General features: G+C 45.6%; 1 protein-coding gene across 3 annotated transcripts in view; it reads left to right on the top strand.

Annotated features, from left to right (window-relative positions):
* The first annotated feature begins 312 nt into the window (after positions 1 to 312).
* Positions 313 to 25,904, top strand: part of slc19a3 (solute carrier family 19 member 3) — a 29,946-nt gene continuing 4,354 nt past the window's right edge. The window contains exons 1-5 of one of the 3 annotated variants that reach the window (XM_062976608.1): positions 313 to 920; positions 3,414 to 3,461; positions 8,664 to 8,823; positions 23,002 to 23,818; positions 25,643 to 25,835. In XM_062976608.1, the coding sequence (XP_062832678.1) occupies positions 814 to 920; positions 3,414 to 3,461; positions 8,664 to 8,823; positions 23,002 to 23,818; positions 25,643 to 25,835 (1,325 nt within the window). In that variant the 5' untranslated portion in view covers positions 313 to 813. Of the gene's footprint in view, positions 921 to 1,031; positions 3,485 to 8,663; positions 8,824 to 23,001; positions 23,819 to 25,642; positions 25,836 to 25,904 lie in introns of those variants that run through there. The other 2 variants (XM_062976610.1, XM_062976609.1) reach the window with 2 other exon arrangements.

The raw sequence follows: 25,904 nt of genomic DNA, 5'->3' as shown, positions 1-25,904 counted from the left end.
TTTTCTTTAAGTATAATTACTAAGTTCCTTGTTTGAGGACCAAATCAAGGAAACCACAGCCCTGAGTTTTGAAGACTTAGTATCTCTGTTAACAGGAATACTGGGGTGCGGGGAGGGGGGCTGTTGTTTATAAGGTTGCAAAAAGTCATTGTTGACTTACTGGCATTTTAACAAAAATGCTAAATTTCCCTCTGCATTCCTAAGAGAAATACCCATCTTGCAAAACATGTAAGAAATCTCATTTTAAAAAAGTAAAAGGAAACTTGCGCATCAAAATTAAACAAGTGAGGTTCGAGGAATATTAGTGAGCAGAGGGTGGGGGGAGAGGAGGAAGGGGGCGGGTAAGAAAAAGTACAACTTCGAGTGCATGTTTTGTTTTTTCTACAGGGATCTCTTTATTTTGATTGTTTTAATACCAGTTATGAGCTGAAATCTTTCCTTTGCTAAGATATGACTCAAAATAATGCAATTTTCCTTCTCTTTTTTCTTGACTATTTAATGTTTTTAGGCTACTTGTTATTACCCATTAACTCACAACAATTACCTTCTTGACTTTTTTAATAAGTGGAATTTTTTTTTAATCTGTAATTACCAAGCTGTTTTTTTAACTTGTTTATAGATGTTTAGGACAGCGTAAACTAGAAGGGCAAAAGTCACCTTTAACGATAAAAATCTGTAAAGCTTTTTCCTTCCGGGTCGGAATGAATGTGCTGAGATTTTTCCAGCCTACATAGTTTAGTCTCCTGTGGCGTGCTTTGCTTTGTAGTAAAATGGCAAGGTTTTTAAAAAACAAACTGGGAAGGCTGAAGTGAAATGTGTGTGCTTTTTATAAAAAGTTATAAAAGCAGTCTGAATGAATATTTGGGAAAACCTGGAATCCACCAGAGCTTTAAGCATTTGAGAGACAAGCTGGCTTCTAGGTAAGCAATTTGCCCTGTCATTCTCTAAAGTGTTTTGTGGTATATTCTTTTTGATTGCCAGTGAGAACAGCTATAATTCTTTTTTGAGAATATAAATGTACAAAGATGTATGTTATTCTGCAATTGGGTTTGTGTTGTCTTCATTATGCATCCTAAGGCTGGATCTCCACTGCCCTATATCCTAAGATCTGATCTCAGATTATCTACTTTGAACTTGATTATATGAGTTTCCACTGTCATATAATCTGGTATTTTGTAAACATTAACAAGAGTGGAAAAATAATGGCATTAAAAATGTTTATAATACCGAAAATGTTATATTTATTCCATGCATTACCAAACACAGTAGAGATGAAGACGCTAAAGACATGGGACAGAAGAATAAGAAAATGGGCAGTCGGAGGAAAAAGGCCCAGAATAAGGGAGAAATGATTAAATGAAAAAGAGGAAGATAGAGGCTGGGGGATTCCAAGTTTAGAAGTCTTATCACAATGCATTTCAAATCCAAAGATTGTTGGAAATAAAGTATACTAAAAAATGGATAAACATGGAGATGATAATTGATAATATTAAAGGAAAAGAAATAATACTTAGGGAATGGAATAGGAGAGAGGACACAGAATTTAAGGAACCCTTCAAAGGAACAATAAAAGTGTGGAAAAAGAAGGAAGAAGTTAAGTCCAGGCAATGAGAATAAGATGGCAACTATATGGCAAATAATTATAATAATGACAAAATTATAGGCATAACATTGAGATCAATTGAAAGTAGAGGGAAAGGGTTAGTGAAGGACTTGTATACAGCAGATGGAAACCCTGTAGAACATAAAGAAATTCAGAATTGGATAGGATCGGGGAATTGGATTCAAAGCTGGGCTATAAGACAGGAAATTTTTAGACAGTGGGGGGGAAAAAATAGAGAACAAGATAGTCCAGGCAAGAAGGCAATTAGGAAATGTTTGAGAGGAAAAGAAGGTGGCAGGAGATCTGTAAGAACAAATCATAACAGTAAAAGAAGAAATAATAGAGGAAAATTTCCAAACACGGATAATGGACATGGAAATTGAGAGGGAAGACATCCAAAGGGAAATGAGCAATATAGCAAAAGATAAGTACAATGTATTAAGGGAAGCAAGAAGGAAAATGTTACAAAATTGGTACAGAACTCTTGACAACTTTCACGTTTTTTAACCAGGGATAAAAGGCAGGTGTTGACATGGTTGTGAACAAAGAGGGGTGTTTAATCACATGATATGAGAACGTGACCAAGTGCAAGAATACTGGAGAATGATTGAAGGAGAAATCAATAGAATGTTAAGTCTCCAAATAGTAATAGTTAATAGAAATGTATTACATGCAAGGATAACAGGAGTGAAGAATATACAAAAAAACCTGCTTGACAAATTAATAGCATGTGCACAAATTGTTTTAGAGAGGGGTTGGAAAGATAAATCAAAATGGACTCTGACAAATTGGTATAAGTATATAGTTAGTATGTTCAATGTGGAAATAACAAATTGCAATTAAAACAATATAGATAAAATTGAAAAGGTTACAATAATTAAGAGGATGTGGGAACCAGTTAGGAATTATTTAGAAAATGTGTTAAAATGTGGAATGGAAAAATTAAGATTGAGATTAATATTTCAAATGTAATTTCTGTAGTTTGCTGTATAAATTGCATGTACAAGGAGGGGAGGGTGGGAGTGGGATAAAACAATAAAATAATATTTTTTTTAAAAAGAAGATAATTTGGGATCAGATCCTGGGATATAGGGTAGTGTAGAAGAGGCTTACAGGCATATAAGCTTAACACCAATGATAGTAACCAAGGCTTATTCAAAAGAGTTGAATACAACAGCAGCTGGATTTTTTCCTAGAACAAAAATGCTAAGTGTGCCACTCCAAGTGTGGTCTACAAGCTGACACTGGTTGGTAAGCATGAGCTGCCAGCCCACAATGGGTTTCTGGGAAACTGTGCAAATAGGATAATGATATGATACAATTATGGTTCTGGCCCTTGGCATGTTGGAGAAAAAATATTGGTCCACCACATCAGACAGTATGAGAAACATAAAGAGTATTCAATGGAGGGTGTTCCATCTCAACATAGTAACTGTTCTATAGCTGAAGTGTTAGTGTCAGGATTTATTGGATACTTAAGATATGGTTCTAGAATCAGCCACAATCAACAGTGATGTGTACTAACAACCATACAAACAATTATGCGGACACTGGAAAGATCTGCACATAATAAGGAATTAAAAATAATACATAACTTTTTCTAAATATATGAAACTAATAGACACAAGGGCAAAGTTGCTAATTCAATTTGGAAAGATGTGCTAAGAACATATATCTCCCATATTACAGAATAACCCTGTTTTTGAGCAACTGTTCAAGAACAAATCTCTTGGTAAGGGTGGGCAGAATTAACTGCAACCATTTTGCCATTTTCTTTATGAAAACCTCACATCCCATTTCTCTGTTTTAGGTCCTTCTGTGTGAGAAAGAAGTGGGAAGAGGAGGGAGAAGAAAAAAGGTGTCACAGAATGGACATTCCAGGTTCTTGTTGTATTCTGTCAGCTTGCTTGGAGTGTGGGTGGAGGGTAAATGCAGCTATAGCAATTACACTGGAATTGCAAACAAGGAATCTGGGTCTTATTTTGAAATGAGACACTGGGACCAACTGCAGTGAAAAGTTTGGCAACTTCAGAGGTAGCTCAATGGTTTCTCAAACATGTTCGTGCATGTGCTGCTCCTCTGCAGTTCACTGCTATACAATAAAAGATTAGGAAGGATCTCCTCCCTGGCAGTTGATGTATTTCCCTAGGTTGAACAAGCTGGAGAAAACCTCACAGAAAGAAGACTTAAGGTATTTGAAGTATATACAGTGTTCCCTCACTTAGGTTCCAGGACCACCTGAAATAAGTAAAAATCCGTGAAGTAAGGACACTATATTTATTTTAATATTTATACATTATTTTAGTAGTTATACACTATTTTAAGTCTTTATCAACCAATCGTGTGTTGATAAATCGCCTCTTTCTCCTCCTGTTGCAGCTTGGGTTCCTTTTCTCTCCTTTTCGCTTCTCCTTCCTTCCTTCCTTAGGGTGTAAATTGTTATTTTTTAAGATTTATAATAGTCTTTTAGAGTTTATTGAAAAGCCGCAAAACAGCGAATCCATAAAAAGTGAACTGCAAAGTAGTGAGGGAACACTGTAACGTCATTTAAACTAGATTCCTTTGGTCCCAAACTCTCTTTCACTTTGTCTGCGGGTTGGTGTGATGATCTGAGCATTGGACTATGACTCTGGAAACTAGGGATTGAATCCCTGCTTAGCCTTGGAAACTCCCTGTGTGACCTTGGGCAAGTCACATGCTCTCAGCTTCAGAGAAAGGCAAATGCAAACCCCTCTAAGAAATCTTGACAAGAGCACTCCATGATAGGTTCAGCATAGAGTCACCATAAATCAGAAGCAACGTGGTGGCATCTCCTTCTCTGGAGGTTTTTTTTTACTTTTCTATTTATACATTTTTTATTTTTTTCCATTTACAGTCTGAAGAGTCAAAGAGTATTTGGATACATATGCTAACTTGGTCAGTTTATGTAGAAAAGGTTATAACTTAACAGTCACATTTAATGAGGTTTTTAAGCAGACAGGATGGCCATCTGTCAAAGGTGCTTTGATTGTACATGGCAGAGTTGGACTGGATGGTCTTTGTGGTCTCTTTCAACTCTATGATTCTATGAATCACAGAACAAGGACAAAGCTTTCTGCCATTTACTTCTACTATCTTTGAGGACTGGAAACTGAGCTAATTTTTGTCAAAAAATGATCAAAAAAATGTACAGCTGTCCATTAGGTGCAGCACTACAAGGCAAATGATGAAATGAATTGCACTACACAGAGGTGCTGCGTGTAAGTGTCTGAGTGTAAGAAACTGAACTGCTCATTCAAAATGAATTCTATCATGCTGCGTACTGTATGTTCATATTTGATCAGAGTTCCCAAGTGAGACAGGACAAGGAGCTATTGCATTTTTCAGTTTAAATACCATCCTTTGTCTCCTATCAAATAATATACTGACACTGTTATTTAGATAAAATAGTAATCTTTAGTACAAATCCAAATAGAAAACAAAACAAAACATATTCTTATTTGTATCATGTTCTGTATGCAATACTTGAAAGCGACCAAGACCTGGTTTCCACATGCAGAATAAGGTCGGAAACTGATTCTAGTTTATGGCCACATTGGGCTAAATCCAATGTTCATTCTAATTAGATTAGATTGTTGAAATGAATGGAATTTGATAGTCATAAGAAATGTAAAGCTAATTGAGTTAATGGATGTACTTATAGATCACACTAATGTTGGATTTAGTTCAAGTATGAGTAACTAGTCTTGCACTTATTTTTGACAATTGACTTGTGTTAGCTAGAGTACATGGAATTTGAGCTATATTCTCCTCACTTATAGTACTTAGTTCGCCATACAAATGATCTAACTCAGTATAAAGCAGCTTCCAGTGTTGCTGTGTGAACATTTGCCCATGTGCAACCACTATTGCAGGGTGTGACTTTGCAGGCAGGTGAAATGGTGCTGCTCAGTTTTGGCTTCTACTCATCATAAATAAACTCGTATAATGCCGTGTTTCTCAAACTCTGCACTTAGTTTTAGTCTCTTGAAAGATCTTTTAGACATGTTAAAGATTTTTAAAGATTGTTGATGTCCAACTCTGTCACTCCTTTCCACCTGTCACTAAGGAGGCTGTCCATGTCCTGAACCGGTGCTTGGCAGCTGTGTCGGACTGGATGAAACTGAATCCAGACAAGACAGAGGTCCTCCTGGTCAGTCAGAAGGCCGAACAGGGTATAGGGTTACAGCCTGTGTTGGACGGGATCACACTCCCCCTGAAGACACAGGTTCGCAGTCTGGGAGTGATCCTAAATTCATTGTTGAGCCTGGAGCCCCAGGTCTCAGCGGTGGCTAGGGGAGCCTTCGCACAGCTAAAATTTGTGCACCAACTGCTCCTATACCTTGAGAAGCCAGACTTGGCCACTGTGGTCCATGCTCTTGTTACATCCCGATTAGACTACTGCAACGCACTCTACGTGGGGCTGCCTTTGAAGACTGTTCGGAAGCTTCAATTAGTCCAACAGGAGGTAGCCAGGTTGTTAACCGGAGCGGCGTACAGGGAGCGCACTACTCCTCTGTTATGTCAGCTCCACTGGCTGCCGATTAGTTATCAAGCACGATTCAAAGTGCTGGCTTTAGCCTATAAAGCTCTAAACGGTTCCGGCCCAGCTTACTTGTCCGAACGTGTCTCCCACTATGACCTACCATGTAATTTAAGATCTTCAGGGGAGGCCCTGCTCTCGGTGCGGCTGGTGGGGACGAGAGACAGAGCCTTCTCAGTGGTGGCTCCTCGGCTGTGGAACTCCCTCCCTAATGACATCTGGCAGGCTCCATCCCTTTTGAGTTTTAGAAAGAAAGTGAAGACCTGGCTATGTGAGCAAGCATTCAGAGAATAAGTTTTGTTGGCTTCGACTCGGTCTGGACTAAGGTTTATGTACAAGGTTTTTGTGGATGAATGGCTCAAGTATTTTGTATTGCTTTAAATCTGTATTTTAACTGCTTATGTTTTTATTCTTTTGTATTGTTGTGTATTGGCATCAAATTCTGCCAGTTTTGTAAGCCGCCCTGAGTCCCTTTGGGTGAGAAGGGCGGGATAGAAATTATGGAAATAAATAAATAAGAAAATAAATAATAGAGTTGTTCCTTTGCAAATCTTCTGTATTTACTTTTTTTTCTCAAGAACTCTTTTCGAATCATAGAATCATAGAATCATAGAATAGTAGAGTTGGAAGAGACCACATGGGCCATCTAGTCCAACCCCCTGCTAAGAAGCAGGAAATCGCATTCAAAGCACCCCCGACAGATGGCCATCCAGCCTCTGCTTAAAAGCCTCCAAAGAAGGAGCCTCCACCACGGCCCGAGGGAGAGAGTTCCACTGTCGAACAGCTCTCACAGTGAGGAAGTTCTTCCTGATGTTCAGGTGGAATCTCCTTTCCTGTAGTTTGAAGCCATTGTTCCGTGTCCTAGTCTTCAGGGCAGCAGAAAACAAGCTTGCTCCCTCTTCCCTATGACTTCCCTTCACATATTTGTACATGGCTATCATGTCTCCTCTCAGCCTTCTCTTCTGCAGGCTAAACATGCCCAGCTCTTTAAGCCGCTCCTCATAGGGCTTGTTCTCCAGACCCTTAATCATTTTAGTCGCCCTCCTCTGGACGCTTTCCAGCTTGTCAACATCTCCCTTCAACTGTGGTGCCCAAAATTGGACACAGTATTCCAGGTGTGGTCTGACCAAAGCAGAATAGAGGGGGAGCATAACTTCCCTGGATCTAGACGCTATTCCCCTATTGATGCAAGCCAGAATCCCATTGGCTTTTTTAGCAGCCGCATCACATTGTTGGCTCATGTTTAACTTGTTGTCCACGAGGACTCCAAGGTCTTTTTCGCACACACTGCTGTCAAGCCAGGCGTCCCCCATTCTGTATCTTTGATTTCCATTTTTTCTGCCGAAGTGAAGTATCTTGCATTTGTCCCTGTTGAACTTCATTTTGTTAGTTTTGGCCCATCTCTCTAGTCTGTCAAGATCGTTTTGAATTCTGCTCCTGTCTTCTGGAGTGTTAGCTATCCCTCCCAGTTTTGTGTCGTCTGCAAACTTGATGATCGTGCCTTCTAACCCTTCGTCTAAGTCGTTAATAAAGATGTTGAACAGAACCGGGCCCAGGACGGAGCCCTGCGGCACTCCACTTGTCACTTCTTTCCATGATGAAGACGACGCATTGGTGAGCACCCTTTGGGTTCGTTCGCTTAGCCAATTACAGATCCACCTAACCGTAGTTTTGTCTAGCCCACATTTTACTAGTTTGTTTGCCAGAAGGTCGTGGGGGACTTTGTCGAAGGCCTTACTGAAATCCAGGTACGCTACATCCACAGCATTCCCTGTATCGACCCAACTCGTAACTCTATCGAAAAAAGAGATCAGATTAGTCTGGCATGACTTGTTTTTGGTAAATCCGTGTTGACTATTAGCAATGACCGCATTTGTTTCTAAGTGTTCGCAGACCACTTCCTTAATGATCTTTTCCAGAATTTTGCCTGGTATTGATGTGAGGCTGACCGGACGGTAATTGTTTGGGTCGTTCTTTTTTCCCTTCTTGAAGATAGGGACCACATTCGCCCTCCTCCAATCTGCTGGGACTTCTCCCGTTCTCCAAGAACTCTCGAAGATAATTGCCAGTGGTTCTGAAATAACTTCCGCTAGTTCCTTCAGTACTCTTGGGTGTACTATTGGGTGAAATAAGGGTGAAATTCCGCTAGTTCCTTCAGTACTCTTGGGTGAAATAAGGAGGTTATGGGTATCTTTAATATGGTGCTTGTTGAAAGTTTTTAAAAATTGTTTTATTTGATATCTTAATTGGGTTTTAATCGGGATATGATGTTTAAATTGATTATGTATTGCTGTTCAGTGTATTTGTATGAATTTTATATGCTGTACGCCGCTCTGAATCCCACCCACGAAAGAAAAGCGGGATAGAAATGAATTAATAATAATAATAATAATAATAATAATAATAATAATAATAATAATGTGCCCTTTATTTAAATAGACCATCACCATTGATGCCTCTTTTTTCCATTTTCCATACTTTTTCCTTCCTTCATTTTAGCTATAAGAAGATGGATTGTTGGAAGAAAATGCAGAACACTGGATGGATTTTCCCAACATCTGTCCTTTGCATATATGGCTTCTTCAGCATGATGAAACCTTCTGAGCCTTTCCTGGTTCCTTATCTTGTTGGACCTGATAAAAACCTGACCATTGGTGAGGTATGGGGAAACATACTTTATATATACAGTACTAGCTGTGCCCTGCTACATGTTGCTGTGGCATTACACTGAATAGCCTCGCTGTTTGTAAGCCTGGGTGCTTTCTATATAGGGGCCTCCTTGCTTGGGCTGGTTGAATGGGACAGAGTGGCTTGGTGGCTTACAAACCTGAGGGTTATCCATCTAGGGTAAATCCTGGTTGGGCTGGTTGAACAGGAGTGAATAGTCTTGCTGCTTGGAAGCCTGGCCGCTTTCTACCTTGTGGAATTGTTGGTTGGCCAGGTTGAATAGCAATGAATAGTCTGAGTGCAGCAAGTATGAATGTTGCAATTAGTTACCTTGATTAGCATTGAATGGCCTTGCAGGTTTGAGGCCTGGCTGTTGAGGGAATTCTTTGTTGGGAGGTGTTAGCTGGGTCTGATTGTTTCCTGTCTGGAATTCCCCTGTCTGAAATTCTTCTGTCTTGTGAGTGTTGATTTGTATTTATTGTTCTGATTTTAGAGATTATATTGTTCTGTTTTCTTATTAGAGCACAGTAATTGTTACATATGATATGGACAGGTTGCTTACCTGTAACCATGTTTCTTCGAGTGTACTCTGTGAATTCACACTAATGGAGAGGCTGCGCCTGCGCAGGTCCCAACGGAAACTCTTCCCAAGCTGAAGTTTAAATTTTGGCGGTAGCCACGCCCCTCCGTCCCCGGAGGGCATATAAGGCAGCCCTCGGCGTCTCCTCCTCAGTTCCTACGCCGCTAAGGCAACGAGAAAGGAAGAGGGTTTGCCAGAGGGGAAGGAAGGGCGGGCTTGTGTGAATTCACAGAGTACACTCGAAGAAACATGGTTACAGGTAAGCAACCTGTCCTTTTTCTTCGTGTACTCTGTGAATGCACACTAATGGAGACTAGCAAGCTTAAGTCTCGGAGGCGGGCTAAGCAAACCCTGACAACGAGAAACTGTCCAAACATATGTTTATTAGACATGAAAAACATGAAAAAACATGAAAAAACCATGGTCCGAGGACCCAATAAGGTATTGCATCAATACACACCAAATACCGAGAACAGTCCGGTAAGGCATGATATAACCCTTGTAAGAGCACATGTGTAGGCAGGAACATCATTCTCCAAGGGAGAAGGCAGTAGCAAATAAGGCACAAACTGTCAGAGAACAGTGCAAACATGTACCGAACAGGAGAAACAATAAAGAGAGTCACATGAGAAAAAGGTAGGCACAGAGAAGTCATAAGAGCAGAAGGTTTAGGACAAGCATGAAGATAAAACTGCTCTAGCAAAGGCTGAGTCCTTCAAAGTCCTTTGGTCTACCCTATAGTGAGACACAAATGTAAGGGGGTTGGACCAGATTGCTGCCCTGCAAATAGAGTCCAGTGGAATGCCCCTTAGAAAGGCAGTCGACGTGGAGAGACCTCTCGTCGAACGCGGGCGAACCGACGGGGGGGGAGGTCGTTTGGCTAGTTCATAGGCCAGTTCAATGGCCTGGGCAATCCAATGGGACAGTCTCTGTGAAGAAATGGGATTGCCCAGTTTATCCGGAGCATGGGCCACAAAAAGTTTTGGGGTCTTTCGAATGTCCTTAGTACGGTCCCGGTAGAAAAGAAGTGCTCTACGCACATCAAGGAGGTGCAGTCTCCGCTCAAGAGAAGACGAGGGGTCCGGGAAGAAGGCGGGAAGGACAATGTCCTGGTTAAGGTGAAAAGCCGAGACCACCTTGGGGAGGAAGGTGATGTCCGGACGGAGAACGGCGCGGTCGTGATGAAAACGGAGGTAGGGTTCATCAACCCGAAGGGCCGCCAGCTCCGAGGGTCTGCGCGCTGAGGTTATGGCCACCAAGAAGGCAACTTTCCAAGAAAGGAGACGTAGGTCGGTCGAGGCCAAAGGTTCGAAAGGAGAAGCAGTGAGCTGGGAAAGGACAAGCTCGAGGTTCCACCCTGGGGTAGGAGGTTGGGCCGGTGGGCAGATGTTGTTGTATCCTTTCAAGAAGGTCTTGACGAGGTGATCGGAGAACAATGATGGTCTACCATGTTGTTGAAAGCACCAGGATAGAGCGGCCAGGTAAGATTTCATAGAGGCAAGAGAAAGTTTTTGTTCTGCTAGAGACATAAGGAAGTCCAGCACAATCGGTACCGAGGTTGGGAAAGCAGTGATTCCTCGGGAGCGAAGAAAGGAACGAAAGCGAGAGACTTTATAAGTGTAGGCCCTGGTTGTAGCCGGCTTGTGAGCTGCGCGGAGGACCTCTTGTAAGTTCTGCGGGAGGGAGGTCAGGCGAGAATCCTCCAAGCAGTGAGATGTAGAGAGGGGAGATCCGGATGCAGAATCTGGCCGTTTTCCCTGGATAAGAGGTGTGGTAGGAGAGGCAGAGTGAAGAAGGTCGCCTTGGAAAGACGAAGAAGAGCCGGGAACCACGGCTGACGAGGCCAGGCTGGCGCTATCAGGATCGCCGACATCGGTACCGACCGGAGTTTCTGCAGGACCTTCGGTATCAGAGGAAAGGGCGGAAAGAGATAGATCGATTCCGCCGACCAGTCCAGAAGGAAGGCGTCTCCCAGGCAGCCTGGAGAGGAGGACGGGAGAAGTCTTGCCCCGTACCGAGGCAGCTGAGCGTTCTGGGGAGAAGCGAAGAGGTCTAGGGTGGGGAAACCCCATTTGAGAAAGAGAGAAAGAAGAGTCTCGGGGTCGAGCATCCACTCGTGGGAGGAAGTCGTCATTCTGCTGAGGGCGTCTGCCAAGTTGTTCTGGATCCCGGGAAGGTGAGTCGCCGAGATTTGGATGCTGCGGGCTATGCACCAATGCCACAGCTGGGAGGAGAGAAGCATCAGCTTCCTTGAGCCCGTGCCGCCCTGTTTGTTGATGTAGAATACTGCTACTGTGTTGTCTGACTGTACGAGGACAGATCTTTGGGAGATCAGGCGGGAGAAGGCTTTCAGAGCCTTGAAGATAGCAAGGAGTTCGAGAAAGTTTATGTGATTGGCCTTCTCGGAGGGAGACCAGAGGCCTCGAACAGTGAGGCCCTTCATGTGGGCTCCCCAGCCGAAATTGGATGAGTCTGTGGTTATGGTGATCGAGGGAGGAACCGAGTGGAACGGAAGACCCCTGCAGACGTTGGAGAGGGACTTCCACCAGAGAAGCGACCGACGAACATGAGGCGGGACCGAGAGAAACCTCGAGTTGGGGTGGCGAAATGGCTTGAAAACATCTATGAACCACCTCTGCAGGGACCGGAGACGGAGCCTGGCGAACGGGGTCGTGAGGACTGTGGAGGCCATGTGGCCCAGCAGTATTTGGATGGATCGAGCCCGAACCCTTCGGTGGGTCTCGCAGAAGATGATTTGTTGACGGAGAGCTAGAAACCTGTCGAGCGGGAGCGAGACAGTCTGAGCGATTGAGTCGAACAGGGCGCCGATGAAGCGGATTTTGTTCGACGGGTTGAGGTGAGATTTGTCGTGGTTTAGCTGGAGGCCGAGAGAATCTAGAAGAGAGAGGGTGTAGTCGACGTGACGACGGAGTAGGACAGGGTCGGATTCGACCAGAAGCCAGTCGTCTAGATAGGGAAAAACTGTGATCCCCTGGAGCCGGAGGTGGGCAGCCACGACAGCGACGACTTTGGTAAAGACCCTTGGGGCGGTAGCGAGGCCAAAGGGTAAAACGGTGAACTGGTAGGTTTGGTCGAGGACCTTGAAAGAGAGCCGCATTTAGTGGCTAGAACTTTAAAGTCATGGTTGGTTTTAAGCTTGTCGTCGGTGCCAGCGTTAAAGAGGCCCATGGCGTCGAAGGGGAGGTCCTCGATGACCTGCCTCGAGGAAGAAGATAAGCCGGAAGATCTCAGCCAGGCGTGGCGGCGAATGGCAATGGCGTGGGCGATCATCTTGCCGGCCGTGTCGCCCGTATGCTTAGCCATCTGGATTTGATGATGCGCTAACGAATCGGCCTCTTGCTGGAGGGTGGACATGACCGACCGGTCTTCGTCGGACAACTTCGCGAAGAAGGGCTGAGCTTTTTCCCAGAGGATCTGCTGGTATGCCCCCATACAGGCCCCATAGTTCGCCATTCTACAAAGTAGAAGGGCTCCGGAGTAGAGCTTTCTGCCGACCGCGTCGAACCTCTTACCCTCTCTGTCTGCAGGGGTAGTGGATTCACGACCGGAGGACTGAGAAGCTTTAACGACCATGGAATTCGGGTCGGGGTGGTGTTTAAGCCATTCTAAGGTGTCGTCATCCGTACGATACCAAGACTCGATTCTCTTCGAGGTAGGAGGGATCGAGGAGGGGGTCTTCCACGAAGATTGGATAACATCAAGGAGATAAGGTAAGAACGGCAACAGCGTGGCTGGAGGGGCCTGGGCTTGGACCCGTTTGAAAACCGGGTCAGTTACTGCTTTGGAAGTCTGTTTAATTTCTAAACCCAGGGCATCAGCCATTCTAATCATTTGCTCGGAGAAAGCCCGAATGTTGTCGGTAGGCGAAGGAGGATCCACCTCATAGGCGTCATGGGGAGGAGAGAGATCAAGGCCTAAGGATACCACCGAGGCCGAGAGAGCAGAATCCGGGCGATCAATCTCTATCTCATCGTCCCCAGCCCCTTGAGGGGACTGGGGGGGAGATGACAACACAGTCTCTGGTGGCGGCACCGCCTCAAGAGCAGGAGCTATCTGCAGCCGAGTTTGTTTGGAGGCCGAAGCCTGGACCGCTCGAGCCAGGCGAGTGGTTTGTCTACCCCGTTCTGGTGTCGAGGTCGGGGGAAAAAGCTGCTGACGAGATGAACGATGAGAAGCAGCAGGTCGAGGAGATGGGACCCTGACCACTGTCTGAGTGGAGTGGTGGGGTGAGTCCTGTAACTCGCCGTCCGAGAGTTGGTGAGGAGAAGGCTGGCGAGGTCGCTGAGCGGGAGCGATCGGAGAAGACCTTCTAGAAGAAGTTGCCGAAGAAAGGACATCCATCTTGGAGGAGGCAGAAGAGGAAGAGCGTTGGGTTGCCCTCTTCTTAGCGAGCGGTTGTTTTGATGGAACCCTCAGGGATTTACCCGGTGTGGGAGGGATCATTGCTGAGTCGGATTGGGTCCGACGAGCTTCCTCATGAGCCCTTTTAAAGGCGATCTTCATCGCGGAGGTCGACGGAGGAGCCCCGAGCTGGGATCGAGCCGAGGAAACGGAAGCTACCGAGCTCGACGTCGAGGAAGGACCGACCCGACCAGAACGTGTCGACACCGTGGCCGTGGTGAGAGTGCACGGTGGTTTAGCGGCCTTGGACGACCTGGAGGCTCTGGACGCCTTAGACGAGACCGAAGGGGCTTTAGCCGCTGAAGACGACATCGATTCCGGATTAAGCGGCGACTTCGTGCCCGAAGTCGACGGGGCGGGTTCAGGAGCGAGCGATTTTTCGTAGAGCGCCGCTCTAAGCCTCGCGGCTCTATTTTTTCGAGCCTGAGCCGTTAGGGCCAGGCAGAAACGGCAGGTACCGACGACATGTGCTTCTCCGAGGCAGTAGAGGCACTTGGCGTGGCCGTCGGAATCAGGAATTTTAGCGGCACACTGAGTGCAGCGCTTGAAGCGAGTCGTAGACATGAGAATCCGAAGTGAACCTTGCGGCGGAAAAAAAAGGAACTGAGGAGGAGACGCCGAGGGCTGCCTTATATGCCCTCCGGGGACGGAGGGGCGTGGCTACCGCCAAAATTTAAACTTCAGCTTGGGAAGAGTTTCCGTTGGGACCTGCGCAGGCGCAGCCTCTCCATTAGTGTGCATTCACAGAGTACACGAAGAAAAAACAGTAATGTTATGTAGTAATTACTGTATTTTCTAATTTAGCACCCAAACATTGCCACATTTAGCAGAAAAAGTAGCAAGCACAACTGGCGGGAATGAGGGACAGGGCCTTTTTGATCGTGGCCCCTTGGCTGTGGAACCCCCTCCCCAGAGATATACGGCAAGTCCCAACCTTTCTGAGTTTTACAAAAGCCCTGAAAACATGGGCATGTGACCAGGCTTTTGATGATTAAATGATAAAGACGACCCGGACTGATTTACAGCCACAGTACGAGGATACTGGATGAATGGACTTTAACTATATGTTTTATATATTTTTTATTTTTTAAGTGTTGTAATTGGATTTTATTCATTGTTTTGTTTTAAATGTGTGTAGGCATCGAATTGTTGCTAATTGTATTTGCTGCCCTGAGTCCCTTCGGGTGAGAAGGGTGGGATATAAATGTTGTAAATAAAATAAATAAATTAATTAATTAAGGGAAAGAGGAGTAGAAAATGTAAATAATTGAGAGAGAACTCTTCCTCCCTCCTGTTCCTCCTCCTCCTGCCCCCCCCCCCCGTACCTCTGTGGCCTCGGTGTGCCTCTATTTCACGGGATGGCGTGGGCCAGGCCCCTCCCTTCCTTCCTTCCTCCTCAGTCTGTTTCCCTCACGACAATGAGGAGGAGGAGCATGGTGACACCTTCTTCGCGCCTGGGCAGAGGAGGCAGAGGAGGCCCCGGAGGGTAGTGGCCGGGGAGGAGGCCTGGCTGCGAGGCCTTCTCCTTGCCGCCTCCCCCAGCCCTGCTCCCGGCCAGGCCTCACCGGAGGGTGGCGGTGGGAGGCTCCGTGCAGGCCTCACCACTGCACGGGAGTGACCATTGAGGGGAGGGGTGGGGGAGTGTGTTGGGCGTGCGCCGGTTCGTGTGTGGCGCCTGCACAAAGTGTTCTTTCCTGTTTTTTGGGTTTTGTGGCTCCGGGTTCGGGTCGAGATGTTTAATTTTTTTTGTATGAACCTAGTGGCAAGGCTGCTGGATTCCGTTGGCAAGTTTCATGTTTCTGGGATGTGTAGTTTTTTTGTTTTGTCCTAGGCCGAAATTCCATTACCCTTATATATATATAGATATGAAGATGCATATCATGCTTTACTGCAGTTCGCTTATATTTAGTGCAGATGGCTCATTATACAGCAGGGGTTGGAAATATGACTTTCCAAGTTGTAGTTGTGAATGGCGCAATGGGTTAAACCACTAAGCTACAGAACTTGCTGACCGGAAGATTGGTGGTTCAGATCTGCGGGACTGTCACGACCCAGGCTACAGAGCACCAATAACCATACGCAGAGGCCAGATTCTATCTAATATCTTTATTAAGGAATTATATAAAGTTAGTAAAAGCAAATGTAAAAGTTAGTCCAGAAGTAGACCTTTCAGGGAAGGTCAAAATTAGTCCAAAGAAGCAATGTCCAATATGAAATATTAAGGTCCAAAGTTGTAATCCAATAACCGAAACACTCACTTTGCCAGGCAAAGTGAGGGGAGATGACAAGGTCCTTTAGTCCATAAACTTGAGTAAGGCTAGGAAATAACTTGATACTTGAAACAAGGCTTAAAACGTGGAACAAGGTAACTAGGAACAAGAACAAGGTCCGTGGAATAACTTGGTAAAATCCGTGGAACAAGGCAAGGATTGGTCCTGGGAAACAAGGCAAAGTCCGTGGATAAACAAAGGCTGGGAAGCAAGGCGAAGGCTGGAAAGCAGGGCTAGGCTTGAGCAGGAGCGAGGCTTGAATCGGAGCGCGCTGTCCAGACACAACTCGCTCCGTAGGCTGACGAATTGACTCCGCGAAGTTACTACGCGGGCAAAACACCTATATAGAGTCTAACTTTCCCACCGATGCAGTTCTCTGGGAATCAGAAACGAAAGCCAAACTCTGAGACCAGATGTTAACCTCCTTAAAGATTCTCACGAGAAACAGTCTTAATTGGCTACATTCTTAGCTGCAATTCTTGCACTCCTGCGCGAAGTTGAATCCAAACTTCTCTGTTGTTTACAAAACTCCCGGCGCAAGAACACGGGAGAAGTAGGCTCTGGGGTTGTTTGACATACTTCTGGGAGACAACTTTCTTGCAGGTGCAAGGTTCCCAGATCGGCCTGGGAAAGATCTGGCTGAGAGGAATCCAGTTCAGACTGGGAAGGTAAAAAACCCAAGTTTTCATCTTCATCAGGAATTACAGTGTCCTGAGCAGGACTACAAGGCCCATGGGTCATCACACTATCCCCCTCCTCAAGGCCCCTCCCAAACTGGGGCCCTCTCCCCGAGGCGCGAGGTCGCGGCTTGGCGGGATAGGTCTGATGAAAGCGACGGGTTAGATCAGGAGCATGGACTGTGGAGGCGTCTTCCCAAGAGCGTTCCTCAGGGCCAAAACCCACCCAGTCAATGAGATATTGTAGGCGGCGGCGGTGAAAGCGAGAATCCAAAATGTCCTCAACCTCGAACTCCTCCTCCCCATTCATCAAAACAGGAGGGGGGGCCGGTTGGTCTGTATCAGGACGCACACCATCCGCCGGAAGGAGCAGGGAACGGTGAAACACTGGGTGAATGCGCAATGAACGCGGAAGTTGGAGTTTGAAAGTCACAGGGTTTAATTGCGCCACCACTGGATAGGGGCCAATGAAACGGGCATCTAACTTCCGGCAAGGGCGGTGGGAGGGCAGAAAGCGAGTGGACAGAAAAACCCGATCTCCTACCTTGATTTCGGGGCCCGGCTGGCGATGCTTGTCAGCGTGGCGTTTATAGTCCTCCTTGGCTTGGTCCAGTTGCTGGAGCAAAAGTTGTTGCACCGCTGTGAGTTCCTGCAGCCAATCCTCTGCTGCGGGAACTTCTGAAGTTTCAATGACAGGGGGGAAGAAACGTGGATGGAAGCCGTAGTTTGCAAAGAACGGCGTTTCTTTTGTAGAAGCTTGAACTCCATTGTTGTAAGCAAACTCAGACAGTGGTAACAGAGAAGCCCAATTGTCCTGTTGGTAGTTTACATAACAGCGAAGATATTGCTCCAAAGTGGCATTGGTGCGCTCCGTTTGCCCATCTGTTTGGGGATGATGAGCTGAAGATAAGCGAGAGTCTATGCCCAATAGTTTTTGTAGTGCCTTCCAAAAACGAGAGGTGAATTGAGATCCACGGTCTGTGACTAAACTCTTGGGCAATCCATGTAGTCTGAAAACATGTTGAAGGAATAGATCCGCAGTCTCTTTGGCCGTGGGGAGGCCTTCGCAGGGAATGAAATGGGCTAACTTGGTGAAAAGGTCCACCACCACTAAGATCGTGGTGAATCCACAGGAAGGTGGTAGGTCAGTGATGAAATCCGCGGAAATAATTTCCCATGGGCGAGATGGGGTAGGAAGGGGGTGTAAAAGCCCTGAGGGCTTCTCCCTTCGTATCTTGGAGCGCTGGCATACTGGGCAGGTGTTGACATATTTTTCCACATCCTTGCGGATCTTGGGCCACCAAAAATCCCTTAGGATCAAATGCATAGTTTTAAATAGCCCGAAGTGTCCTGCTGGTTTGCAGTCATGACACAGACGAAGCGCTTTTTCCCTGCCCGGTCCGGGTGGGATATAAACGTGATTTCTATAGCAAAGCAGCCCATCTTTAAGCGAAAAGGGAAAATGCAGACCTTGGCGAAGTTGGTCCTGCGCCCAGGCATCTGCTTGCTGACTAGCCCTGATTTCTTGAGCACAGATGGGTCCTGGAGTAGAGGAAATTGAACCAATGGGAATGGATTTGGTGTTCCCCACCGTGAGCGTGGCAAAGTTCTCGGGTTGTAATAGTTGGGATTCAAAGGTCTCCTTGCGTCCTGCAGCGTATTCCGGTTTACGTGACAGGGCGTCTGCTTGCTTGGTCTGGGCTGGGGTCACATAATGAATCTGGAAGTTGAAACGTTCAAAGAATAAAGCCCAACGTTGCTGCCTCTGATTTAGTTTGCGGGCAGTTCTTAGATGTTCTAGATTACGATGATCAGTGTGGACTTCAATGGGGAATTTGGCCCCTTCTAGCCAATGTCTCCAAGTTTCAAAGGCTGCCTTAATGGCCAGTAGTTCTTTTTCCCAAATGGTGTAATTTTTCTCTGGTGTGGTTAGTTGACGAGAGTAAAAGGCACAGGGATGGAGGTGATCTCCCTCCGGTTGTAAAAGTACGGCCCCAATTGCCACATCAGAGGCGTCCGCTTGCACAACAAAAGGGGTTCCAGGATTTGGGTGCTGTAGAATTGGCTGGGAGGTGAATAGTTTCTTTAGTTGCTGGAACCCTTTCTCTGCTTGATCAGTCCAGCGGAAAGGCTGCTTTCCACGGATGCAGCTAGTGATGGGGTCGGACCAGCGGGCAAAATCTGGAATGAACTTGCGGTAATAGTTCGCGAACCCCAAGAAACGCTGCACCTCTTTCTTGTTAGTTGGCGCCCGCCATTCCAATACTGCTGAAACCTTGGCTGGATCCATGGAAAGCCCTAGAGGCGAGATGCGGTAACCCAGGAAATCTACCTCTTGTAGATCAAAGGCGCATTTTTCCAGCTTGGCATAAAGTCCATGATCCCGCAATCGTTGTAACACCATTTTGACGTGGTTCTCATGTTCTGATTGTGATCTAGAAAACACCAAAAAATCGTCCAGGTAGATTATCAAGAACCTGTCTAGATAGTCCCGAAAAATGTCATTGACAAAATGCTGGAACGTTGCGGGAGCTCCGCATAAACCGAAATTCATAACTCGGGACTCGAATAATCCGAATTTGGTCTGGAAGGCGGTCTTCCACTCGTCCCCTTCCCTGATGCGAACTAAGTTGTAAGCCCCCCGAAGATCCAGCTTGGTGTAAACCTTGGCTCCTCGAAGCCGATCCAGAAGATCCGAGATTAAGGGCAGGGGATAGCTGTTCCGCTTGGTGATATTGTTCAATGCTCTGTAGTCCACCACCAAGCGTAGTTCCCCTGACTTCTTCTTCACAAACATCACTGGGGAGGCGGCTGGGGATTGAGAGGGTCTGATGAATCCCTTGCGAAGGTTTGTCTCTATGAATTCCCTGAGAGCTTCTTGCTCTGGTTCAGTCAGGGAGTAAAGATGCCCTCGCGGGATCGGGGCCCCCTCCACCAAGTCAATGGCACAGTCATAAGGTCTATGTGGGGGTAATTTTTCGGCTTCTTTCTCATTGAATACATCCCAATACTCGGAGTACTTCTTTGGCAAGGTGATGATGGGCTCGGTGTCTGAGGCATGGCAGACCTTGGCTACGAGGCAATGGTTTTGGCAGTACTGTGAAGCAAACTGCAGTTCTCTGTTGGACCAGGAGATGTTAGGGTCGTGGAGAGTCAGCCATGGAATTCCCAAGATCACAGGGAAATGGGGAACCTCGGTAACAAAGAAGGAAATCTCTTCCATATGTTCCCTTATCCACATCCTGGTGGGTTCCGACCACTGACTTACGGGGCCCGTCTTGAGGGGGCGGCCGTCTATGGCTTGCACCACACGGGCATTCTTGAAATCATGATATTGTAATCCCAGAGAGTCGGCATACTCTCTATCAATGAAATTGTTGGTAGCTCCAGAGTCTATCATGGCGTGGATCATGACGGGTCCCCTTTTTGCTGACCATAATGTGACCACGAGAAGGAACAGGACCCCGGTTGGCGGCTCTTGAATGGATTTTTTGACCGGGTTGGCGAGCCTCTCTACACCCGGTCGTTGGCTTCCCCCGCCGGCTGTGTGCCAGCCGCCTCAGACGCCTTCGTCTCCGTGGAGGACGCCGCCGCAAGACGGGCGGCGGGCTTCCCTTTGGCTGGGCACTCTCTGGCGAAGTGGCCCCCATTCCCGCAATACCAACAGAGATTTAGGCGTTGGCGGCGGGCCTTCTCGGCGGCATCTAGTCTGGGACGCACATTGCCCAACTGCATCGGCACCTCCTCGCCTCCTCCGGGGTATGGGGTTGGCGGTGGGGGTCTCCACACTGGTCGTGGCTGAACGCTGGCGGGAGCGGGGGGTTTTGCCCCGGCTCTACTGCCCTGGCCTCGAACCCATTGTTTCCGGTTGGCAATCATGACTTCAGCCCGTAAACATTGATCAATGAGTGCCTCGAGGGTCTGGGGAGGATCCACCTTGGAGATTTCTTCCAGCATTTCAATGTTGAGACCCTCCCGAAATTGTCCTCTGAGGGCAACATCATTCCAGCCGGTGTTGTGGGCCAGCACTCGGAACTCGGCTATATACTGAGACATAGGTCTGTCTCCTTGGAATAGGCGACGGAGTTTGTGACCGGCTGCCTCCAAATTGTCCTCGATTCCCCAAGTCTCTTTAAGGTGGTCCAAGAAGCGTTGCGCGGATCTTAGGTGTGGAGAGGCTTGGTCGAACAGTGCCGTCGCCCAGTTGGCCGCTGGCCCGTCTAGAAGACTGTAAACCCATGCCACCTTGATGTCTTCTTGGGGAAATTCGGCAGCACGGGCCTCTAGATAAGCTTGGCATTGGCGACGGAAAACATGAACCTTAGAAGCTTCTCCAGTAAACTTGGTTGGCAACGCCATGGCCGGTAGACGGATTCCGCGTTCCTTCAAACCTTTTATTTCTCCATCCTGGGCATTGAGCTTATCACGGATTCGGTCCACCTCATCCTTGTCGATGGTGTAGGTAATCGGCTGGCCGCTCGGCCCAGGTACGACTCCGGTAGACATACTGGCCTTGGTTAATTGGTGCTTAGGGGGGCGGAGTCAAACTGTCACGACCCAGGCTACAGAGCACCAATAACCATACGCAGAGGCCAGATTCTATCTAATATCTTTATTAAGGAATTATATAAAGTTAGTAAAAGCAAATGTAAAAGTTAGTCCAGAAGTAGACCTTTCAGGGAAGGTCAAAATTAGTCCAAAGAAGCAATGTCCAATATGAAATATTAAGGTCCAAAGTTGTAATCCAATAACCGAAACACTCACTTTGCCAGGCAAAGTGAGGGGAGATGACAAGGTCCTTTAGTCCATAAACTTGAGTAAGGCTAGGAAATAACTTGATACTTGAAACAAGGCTTAAAACGTGGAACAAGGTAACTAGGAACAAGAACAAGGTCCGTGGAATAACTTGGTAAAATCCGTGGAACAAGGCAAGGATTGGTCCTGGGAAACAAGGCAAAGTCCGTGGATAAACAAAGGCTGGGAAGCAAGGCGAAGGCTGGAAAGCAGGGCTAGGCTTGAGCAGGAGCGAGGCTTGAATCGGAGCGCGCTGTCCAGACACAACTCGCTCCGTAGGCTGACGAATTGACTCCGCGAAGTTACTACGCGGGCAAAACACCTATATAGAGTCTAACTTTCCCACCGATGCAGTTCTCTGGGAATCAGAAACGAAAGCCAAACTCTGAGACCAGATGTTAACCTCCTTAAAGATTCTCACGAGAAACAGTCTTAATTGGCTACATTCTTAGCTGCAATTCTTGCACTCCTGCGCGAAGTTGAATCCAAACTTCTCTGTTGTTTACAAAACTCCCGGCGCAAGAACACGGGAGAAGTAGGCTCTGGGGTTGTTTGACATACTTCTGGGAGACAACTTTCTTGCAGGTGCAAGGTTCCCAGATCGGCCTGGGAAAGATCTGGCTGAGAGGAATCCAGTTCAGACTGGGAAGGTAAAAAACCCAAGTTTTCATCTTCATCAGGAATTACAGTGTCCTGAGCAGGACTACAAGGCCCATGGGTCATCACAGGGACAGGTGGTTCAGATCTTCTGTTGTTAGCCACAGCTTCTGCCAACCTAACAGTTCAAAAACATGCAAATTTGAGTAGATCAATAGGTACTGCTTCTGCGGGAAGGTAACAATACTCCATGCAGTCATGCCTGCTACATGACCTAGGAGGCATCTACGCACAATGCCGGCTCTTCAGCTTAGAAATTGAGATGAGCACCACCGCCCAGAGTTGAACTCAACTACACATAATGACAAGAGGAAGGGGAAGCAGCTGCGTCGTCATCCACTGTGACACCGAGTCCTTGGATACTTCTTCATTCCAAACGCTGCTGGATGATTTTTATTGTGTCGTAAATTAGTTAAATTAGCCTCCCCACATAAGTAGTACCTAAATTTCCTACTTGATAGATGCAACTATCTTTCGGGTTGCTTAGATCAACAAAGAGCAGGGCTATTTTTTTTATTTATTTAAATGGTCGGGTGCTCACTCCAACACGGGCTGGCCTCGAATTCATGACCTCTTGATCATAGTGATTTATTGCAGCTGGCTACTAACCAGCCTGCGCCACAGCCCGGCCCTAGAGCCTGGATTTTCATGCCTAGGGTTTTATAAAGAGGTTCAATCTATAACCTTAAATTTCATCATGTGCTTATGTTTTACATGCCTTAAATGTATAGTTCCTCTATGTTAACAGAATCCCACCTTTCACCTTTTAGGCAATACAACATGTTTTCCCAGTCTGGACATATTCATATTTGGCACTGCTGTTCCCTGTGTTCCTGCTAACAGACTATGTACGCTATAAGCCCATCATAATTCTCCAAGGAATTAGCTTTATTATTACTTGGTTGTTGCTGTTATTTGCACATGGTCTGTCAGCCATGCAACTGATGGAGTTTTTCTATGGACTTGTGTCTGCCACAGAGGTTGCCTATTATGCCTACATATACAGTATGGTTGGCGCTGAACATTACCAGAAAGTAACAGGTTACTGTAGAAGCATCACTCTGGTTGCATCTACCATGGCTTTCCTACTGGGACAACTTTTAGTTTCTTTAGCCTACGTATCATATTTTTACCTGAATGCCATAACACTGGTTTCTGTCTCTGTGGCATTTTTATCTTCATTTTTTCTGCCCATGCCTCAAAAGAGTATGTTCTTCAATAAAAAATCTTCTGCAGATATTTCCATTGGATCAGATATAGATCCGTCAAATGTATCTAGCCAGCCAAACCACCACAAAGACAAAGATACTGCAGTGCTACCCGTCAACTCCAAGAACTTGCCTGAATACCAACTACCGAAACTTCAAAGTCAAAATCACTTTCTAGCTGTGCTTCTGCAACTATGTGGCGACCTGAAGGAATGCTATACAACAAGGAAACTTCTGTACTGGTCACTTTGGTGGGCATTAGCCACCGCGGGCTACAACCAGGTTCTGAATTACATTCAAGCACTGTGGGATGCTAAAGCACCTTCTGGTACTTCTAACGTTTACAATGGAGCTGTTGAAGCCATTGCAACATTTCTAAGTAAGTGATTTAAATTTATCTTCTGCATCAACAGAAATGTACATGTAGTCAGGATTTTATTTTCCTATCCAGTCTAAAAGAGTTGAATAGGGCAAGCAAAATACAAGAATTCTTGAAATAGGTCTTACATAATCCAAACAACTCCACATGGATTGAAAAATGCAAGTAATTTGATATTCACAAATCTTCTGCATTTATTTCAAGGAAGGCTGAGGTACATAGTGAAAATGAATACATCAGTATAACAGACCTGAGGCTTCTGTTGACATACAGTAGACCTCTAATGGATAGGGAAATTTTGTATATACCTGACTGAATTGCAGCAATAAGATATGTCTATTTGCTCAAGGTTTTTCAAAAAAATTAAATGGGTCCTGATCAAGATAAGTTACCCAAAACCTCCAAATGTGACTTTGATTTCTCTAATCCAATTATGAGGCTCAGCAACAATCAGATAATTTCCTTCAGTCCTTAAAGCAGGGGTGAACCCAGCATAGCCCATCATGAGGGATGGAGTTGTGATAAAGCAAGTACATGGCCAGTAAGGCTGGGGCAATATATTTTTTTTGTCTGAGGTGAAGAACAAGATGATCTTTCCCCCATTCCATGCACAGCAACCCAATGGATTGTTATATGCATCTGTCTTCAACATTGGCAAAATAGCATCTCTAGGGAATAAAATCAGAATCACCTGATTTTGAAATGTTAGGGAACTCATATGAACCAAAAATTGGGTTGTTGTATGTATTCCGGGCAGTATTACTTCTGGAACATGGTCAAACAGCCCGGAATACATACAACAACCCTGTGACCCAGCCATGAATGCCTTCGACAACACATTGAACCAAAAATTATTTTATAACTAGTAACGGCGCTCCATGCAGTCATGCCGGCCACATGACCTTGGAGGTGTCTACGGACAATGCCAGCTCTTCGGCGTAGAAATGGAGATGAGCACCAACCCCCAGAGTCGGTCACGACTGGACTTAACGTCAGGGGAAAACCTTTACCTTTAACCTTTACCTTTAGTTAAATTTATTTTCCAGACTTATCAGGCTGAATGAATAATTTGTTTTGAACTACTGTGATGTGGGCTTTAAGTGTTAAACTATTACTCTGAAGACCAGGGCTTGATTCCCCATTCGGCCACGGAAACTCAATGGATGGCCTTGGACAAGTCACACTCTCTCAGTCCCTAACAGCCCTATAACAGGTGTTATAAACTGAAAATGATTTGAAGGCACACACCACCTTATATTAAACACTACATAACAGGATCAAGATGGAAAGAATTCATAAGGATTCTTCCCCCTTTTAATTAATGGGTGGGATTTTGCCTGATTTTCCTGCTGGCAAACATGAAGAGAATTATAGAGAATGGTTAGGTGATAGATGAATAACTATTGTGTATTGTCAATGTGCTTTTTAGGTTATGTGAGCCACTTTGAGAAATAAATCAGTCAGAATAGAAAGGATAATGCTAGTGACCCAGCTGAGTAAATACCATTAATCTATTTTGCCTTTGTAATTTTGTTTAAAGCATAGATACTTGGAAGTTCTAAGGACACAAAAAACCATGCTACCAGAAATGTATAGGACCTGCTGCAGAGCAATTTGAACTGCTTTTCCAGAATTGTTTAATTGAATCATTTCATTAGAATAATTTTGATTCCACCTTCCTGTTAAAAGCCGTGATCAAGACAGATTGCTATGTTAAACTAAAACACCATAGTTAAAGAAAAGGGTTATTATTATTATTATTAAAAACCCTTTTTAATGAGCTTTTGATTCTATAAAATGTATCAAAACACTATTTATTTCCAGGTTCAATAACATCACTGACTGTAGGATTTGTGAAAATGAACTGGGATCTCACAGGGGAGCTAGCCCTGGGAATCTTCTCTGCTTTGGATGCTGGTACATTGTTTCTGATGCACTTCACCAATAACATCTGGGTCTGCTATGCTGGATATCTAGTTTTCAAAGCATGCTATATGTTCCTTATAACTATAGCCATGTAAGTATTATCTGACTGTATGTATAGTTGTGTGTTGGTGTGACTGTGTACAGCCTCATGCTAATTTGT

The sequence above is a fragment of the Anolis carolinensis genome, chromosome 3, assembly GCF_035594765.1.
Source record: "Anolis carolinensis isolate JA03-04 chromosome 3, rAnoCar3.1.pri, whole genome shotgun sequence".
In the NCBI taxonomy this organism is placed as follows: domain Eukaryota; kingdom Metazoa; phylum Chordata; class Lepidosauria; order Squamata; family Dactyloidae; genus Anolis; species Anolis carolinensis.
This window is presented reverse-complemented; position numbering and strand designations above follow the sequence as displayed.